Below are 6,098 nucleotides of genomic sequence, written 5' to 3'. Positions count from 1 at the left end.
ATGTATCTTTCTTAATAATGTGTGGCCATCCTACTCATTCTGTGCCTCTGCTCCTCTCTCACTCCCAGCATCTTTCATGAATGGCCACCAGTCCGTGAACGATGGAAGGAGAAATACCAGAAACAACCACAAAGTGAGCCAACCATGAAAAGACAGGACATTACTTCTAATTCCTCATTCAATATTCTCTTTGTGGCACTATTTCACTTCCAAAAATTAAAGACACCTGACAAAAATTAAAAGAAAATAGGGGGTCTGGTTTCTGTAATTGTGAGGAGATGAGTAGATCCTGAGAGTTCTCATCACAAAAGGAATTTTTTCTTTCTTTCCTATGGTGTCTATGACATGATGGACATTACCTAAACCTGTTTTGGTCATCGGTCTACAGTATGTGGAAATCAAACCATCATGGTGCACAGCTTAAACTTATACAGTGATGCATGCCGGTCATTTCTCCATAATAATGGAAAGGAAAAACAAATAGAAGAAACCTGAGAATAGAGTTCAGTTACACAGGGAACCAAGGAAACAATACAAAAAAAATTAATGAACTAAACAGAAATAGACTCATTATTCCAGAGTAGAAACTAAATCTACCATGAGCACAGGGTAGGAAGATGTGGATGACATATGTGAGGATACAAAGAGGCACAAATATTTCAGTTATAAATTAGTCATTGGGATGAAAGTAAAGAGTGGAGAATATAGTAAATAATAGTGTAATGTCTGTCAATGATGACAGATAGTAACTATACTAATTGGGTTGAGCATTTCATAATTGTAAATAAACTGCTGAAACACTATGTTATATAATTGAAACAAATGCAATATTCTGTATCAACTATATTTCAGTAAAATGTTCCAGGCAATATTCCTTATACTATAGTTTACATACCCGTGATTTATTAACTATGTAACTGCAAGCTTGTGCCTCTAATTCCCCCTCAGCTCCTTCAGCAGCACTCACACCCCTCTCCTGTGGCAACCATGAGATTGTTCTCTGTAATTATGAGGATGTGTCTGTTTTATTTCATTTTGCTTCATCATTTGGTATGTTTCTTAGATTCCAAATTTATGTTGAATCATATGTTATTAACTTGAACAGTCTTACATATCTCATTTATCCTAATATACTCCAGGGCCATCCATGTTGTTGGAAATGATATTATGTCATTTCCATTAGTAATCCATTATATATATAAACTACATTTTCTTTATCCAATTATCTATCTGTGGGAAGAAGTTCCTACCATATCTTGGTGATTAACAATAATGTCACAATGAGCATAGGACTTCAAAACATTTCCAAATTAATGTTTACATTTTCTCTGAGTAAACACACAAAAGTGGAAATGCTGAATCATATGTTAGTTCTTCATTTAAATTTTAAAATAAGCTCCATACTATTTTCCATAGTGGCTGCATCAGTTTACATTCTGAGCAACATTGTGCAAAGGTTTCCTTTTCCCACATTTTTGCTCACACAGTTATTCCTTCTTTTTAGAAGGTATCCATTCTGACAGGTGTAAAATGATAGCTCATGTGGGGATTTTTTAGTATCTTTTTTTTATTGATGTATGGTTGATATACACTCTTTCATCAGTTTCAAGTACACAGCACAGTGGTTCAAGAGTAAACCGTATGGTTAAACCCTCATCCTGGGCAGTGTGGCCACTATTTGTCCATACAGGAGATGTCACAGGATAGCTGGCTGTGTTTCCCCTGCTGCACTCCTTTCCCCATGACCACGTTATATTGTGATTGAGAATTTTTGTGCCCCTTTAGACCTTCCCCCTCCCCCATATAACCACCAGTCCCTTATCAGTGTCTGTGAGTCTACTGCTATTTTGTTCATTTCTTTTTCTCTTCTTTTATTAAACAAATAAGTGGAACCATATGGCATTTGTCTTTATCTCCCTGACTCATTTCACTCAACATAATACCATCTATGCCCATCCATGTTGTTGCAAATGGCAAGATTTCTTTCTTCCCTATGGCTGCATAATATTCCTTTGTGTATATGTACCACACATTCTTTACCCATTCATCTACTGATGGACACTGTGGTTGCTTCCATATCTTGGCTTTTGCAATTAATGTGGCAATGAACATGGTGGTTCATGCATCTTTTAAAATCTAGGATTATGTTTTCTCTGGGTTAAGTCCTAGAGGTGGAATTACTGGGTCATGTGGTATTCCTATTTTTAGATATTTGAGGAATCTTCATACCTCAATTGGCTGAACCAATTGACATTCCCACTAAATAGTGTAGGAAGGTTCCCATTTCTCCACATCCTTGCTAACACTTGTTATTTCCATTTTATTGGATAGTGGCCATTCTGACTGATGTGTGGTGATATTTCACTGTAGTTTTGATTCATATTTTGAGATGATTAGTGATGTGGAGCATCTTTTCATGCATCTGTTTGCATCTGTGTTTCTTCTTTGAAAAAATGTCTGTTCAGGTCCTCTGCCCCTTTATTGGGATTTTTGTTTGTTTGTTTGTTTGGTTTTGGTTTTGATTTGCTGTATCAGAGATGGAGGCTTATTCTGGTCCTTAGCTCTTGTAGTTATGAAGGTGATGACCATTTTCACCCCCTCAAGGGGTGCAAGAGACAAGAGGCTGCAGGAAGCAGCGGGGGAAGTTTACTGGCAGGCAGATATGGTCCACACACATTTAACTATCTGACAAGTTCCATGTTCCAAATTAGAATAAAACTGTGCTAAATCCAATAAATCATATTGAAGTTAACCATGGTATTGAGGGTAATGATAGACATCACATATCAAATATTGTATGACAAGTAATGCCATATAATTAAAATATTAAAGGCCAAAGTGTTCCTGCTGAAATATATGAGTGAATATATGGCTCAGACTGGAAAATAATGTCCCAGAACTCAGAATATTGGCCAACTGAAAATTTCCCAGTGTCCCTAACAATAACATTTCTATACATCCCTCTTCTTTTTAAAACTAAATTTCAAAAACTCAGTGCTGTTAAAAAGCAGCTGAAAATTGCTGCCCAGCAAGCAATGTCATACAACTAATAACTAATCTTTTTCCTCAGACCTCTCATGAATTTGAACAATAAAAATAACTGAATAACTATTAAAAACTGATCTTCCCCACTATGTTCCATTAAATGTCTGAACCGTTCTTCCCCACAACAGTCAGCCTGCTCTAAGTGCCGATCTGCTTGCAATATTTCCATGGAAACCTAGGCTAATGATTTTCAGTAGTTTTTAATCTATACATACATAATGAAATACACTTTAATATCCAGTTTAATATATAAAAGTGTATTAGAAACGATGTTAAAAGTCAGCTTTAAGTTGTGAAAAGAAATTTTAGCTGGCAAAAATAAAACTTTCCTCAGTAGAGTATTAGTTATAACAGAATAACAAGAATAGGGAAAAATTAGAAATTAGGGAAGTGATTAATTGAAAATATTCAGCAAAGAAATCTCAATCTATTTTTCATGCAATTTTGAAAGTCCAATAACACTAAAACTAATGAAAGTATATTAATCTCTTATTTATTTGTAATATAACAATGAATAAATGCAAAAATATTCTGCAAACAAATTTTTAGCTAAATTGTAAATGTTGAGAATATAGATTGTGAGTTTCTTCTTTTCAATATTCCTTAACTTCATTTTCACAGTAGGCATACCTGCTCCTACCAGAAATTCTGATTTAAAAAACATTTCTGTGAACAAGGGTTTTCTGTGTCTGCTAGTTTTCTCTCACTATAACTGACTGTCACACATTCTGTGGTTTAAAAACATTTTATTTTTGTTGTACATCACTGCCATTAATTGACCAAGGCAGGTCACACTGTGCTAAAAAACAGAAGAACATGGCCTGGCTGCATTCCTTGCTGGTGGCCTAGTGGAAATCAATTTTGACAAACTGCCAGCCCTCTAGAGTCTGCCCACATTCCTTGGCTCATGGCCGTCATCTATCCTGAAAGCCAGCATTTTAGGCCATTCTTCCATCGACATGTTTCTAACTGACAATGGCTAAAAAGCCTTCCACATTTATGTTTCTATGACTACATTAGGCACATCTGGAAACTCCAGTAAAATCTCCACATGTCAAGCTCCTTCATTTAACCATACCCTCAAAGTCACATTAGCCAAGCAAGATATCATATTCACAGGTGTCAGTGACAAGGGCAGGGACACCCTGGCAGACTCCTCAGGGACTTATAATAGCGTTTCTGAAGCTGATTTCAGTAAAGTGTTCTCTAAGTATGAAGTATTCATCTTTTCAAATGTTCAAAGATAATCACAGTTGATTAATAATCATGAACCTTATACTGGTATCTTTAAGTAAAATACATCATTTAGTAGAGTAAAGTATTTACACTAGGTTACAAAATCATTATGAACTTTGAAAAATAGAATTTAATCCTGCTACATACTAGTTCTATTGTTTTTCCCATAAAATGTGTAATGAAAAATTTTCCATAGAATCTTCCCCAAAGCTGCCTTGATTTCCTTGTTTCTTAGGCTATATATGATGGGATTCAAAGAAGGAGGCAATACAGCATAGAACACAGTCAGCAAAAAATCTACAAGATGTGGGGAATCAGGAACAGGCTTCAGATAGGCGCTGGTGGCTGTTATAAGAAATGTTGTCACAACTATGAGATGGGGCAGGCAGGTGGAGAAGGCTTTTGACTTCCTTTGTAATGACTGCATCTTGAACACTATATTGAAAATACAAATATATGAATAACCAATACAAACTAAACAGCAAATTCCAAATATGACACCAGATACTACAGTAACATCAATGGTAATGTGTGTTTTTGAGCAAGAAATCTTCAGGAGGGAGGGCACATCACAGAAAAACTGAGGGACTTTTCTGGAGTCACAAAAATACAAAGAAAATGTTCCAGCTGAGTATAAGACCCCAAAGAGACTCCCAGTGCACCAGGAGGCAGCCGTCATCCTCACACAGACGGCCCTGCTCATGATGGTGCCATAGTGCAGTGGGTAACAGACGGCCACATAGCGGTCATAAGACATGCCTGTTAGAATAGACAGCTCAGATGCTGCGAGGTGAGTCACCAGGAAGACCTGTACTACACATCCTGGGAGAGAAATGAGGCTCCTGTGGGTTAGAGAGTCCAGAATAAGTTTTGGAACTGTGACGGAAATAAGACAAGCATCAAGGAATGATAAGTTCCTCAGGAAGAAGTACATGGGGGTTTGGAGACACGGGTCCAAGGTGACAAGGATGATGATGATGAGATTCCCCAGCAGGGATGTGACATAAATGAGCAAGAACAGAAAGGCATGTACAACCTGGAGCTCCCTGGAGTCAGAGAATTCCATGAGGAAGAATCCCGTCACTGCTGTGAGGTTGGTCATGTCCTCCACTCTGTTCACCTGGTATGGGACAAGAGAAGGTAAGGACTCCCAGCAGTTTCTTGCTAAGTCTTCAAGGCTTCCATTAATACATATTTATTTGTATTAGAATTAGCTAGTCTGTGTTTATAACATGCCCAGATTTACTCTTTCTAAGTGCATGTTAGCCTTATGAACCTCTCACTGGTTCACTCTCAATATGCGACAGAATTGCATATGCATTGAATGAGCTGAATTGGTGGGAACCATGCTACTCAACTGTGTATCAAAGCTCACGCTGGAGGAGACCCCGCAAAGCAGGGGCCTTCACAGCTGGCTCCACCTATTTACCCACCTTGATTTTGTTATTCTCCATCATACTATTGGCTTTGCTTTTGCTTGCATTTTTGCCAAGGGCTAAGCTAAGCTTTGATAAGCAGCATGGAAAGGAGGAGAACATAAACTTCCCAGAAGCCTTTCAGGACAGTGGTCCTGAAGAATGAACACGCAGGGGCCAGATGGTGATCTTGGCATGGAATACCCAACCCTGCAGGTAGTTAGTCAAACACTGACCACTCCATCTCCACCTAAGTGGGAATGCCCCACTTTTCTGCAATGCTAGTGAAATTAGTGATGAAGAGTTTTATAGGAAAATTAGAGAAATAGAGTTATGGGAGAATACCAAATAGAATAACCCTGTTAGTCAGCAATGCCATGAAAAGAAAAACTTCCGGTTTAG

General features: G+C 37.7%; 1 protein-coding gene across 1 annotated transcript; it reads right to left on the bottom strand.

Annotated features, from left to right (window-relative positions):
- Positions 1-4,420: 4,420 nt before the first annotated feature.
- LOC130680184 (olfactory receptor 14K1-like) lies at positions 4,421-5,383 on the bottom strand. The gene has a single exon (XM_057490461.1). It carries the CDS (start codon positions 5,381-5,383, stop codon positions 4,421-4,423), a length of 963 nt encoding a protein of 320 aa, XP_057346444.1.
- Positions 5,384-6,098: the final 715 nt, after the last annotated feature.

This window comes from Manis pentadactyla, chromosome 13 (genome assembly GCF_030020395.1).
Source record: "Manis pentadactyla isolate mManPen7 chromosome 13, mManPen7.hap1, whole genome shotgun sequence".
NCBI lineage: Eukaryota > Metazoa > Chordata > Mammalia > Pholidota > Manidae > Manis > Manis pentadactyla.
Note: the sequence above shows the minus strand (reverse complement) of the source record. Positions and strands in the feature narration are given on the sequence as shown.

Bases quoted from the DNA above. Each gene is read 5' to 3' on its own strand.
- LOC130680184 (XM_057490461.1), bottom strand. From the start codon at position 5,383: ATGACCAACCTCACAGCAGTGACGGGATTCTTCCTCATGGAATTCTCT.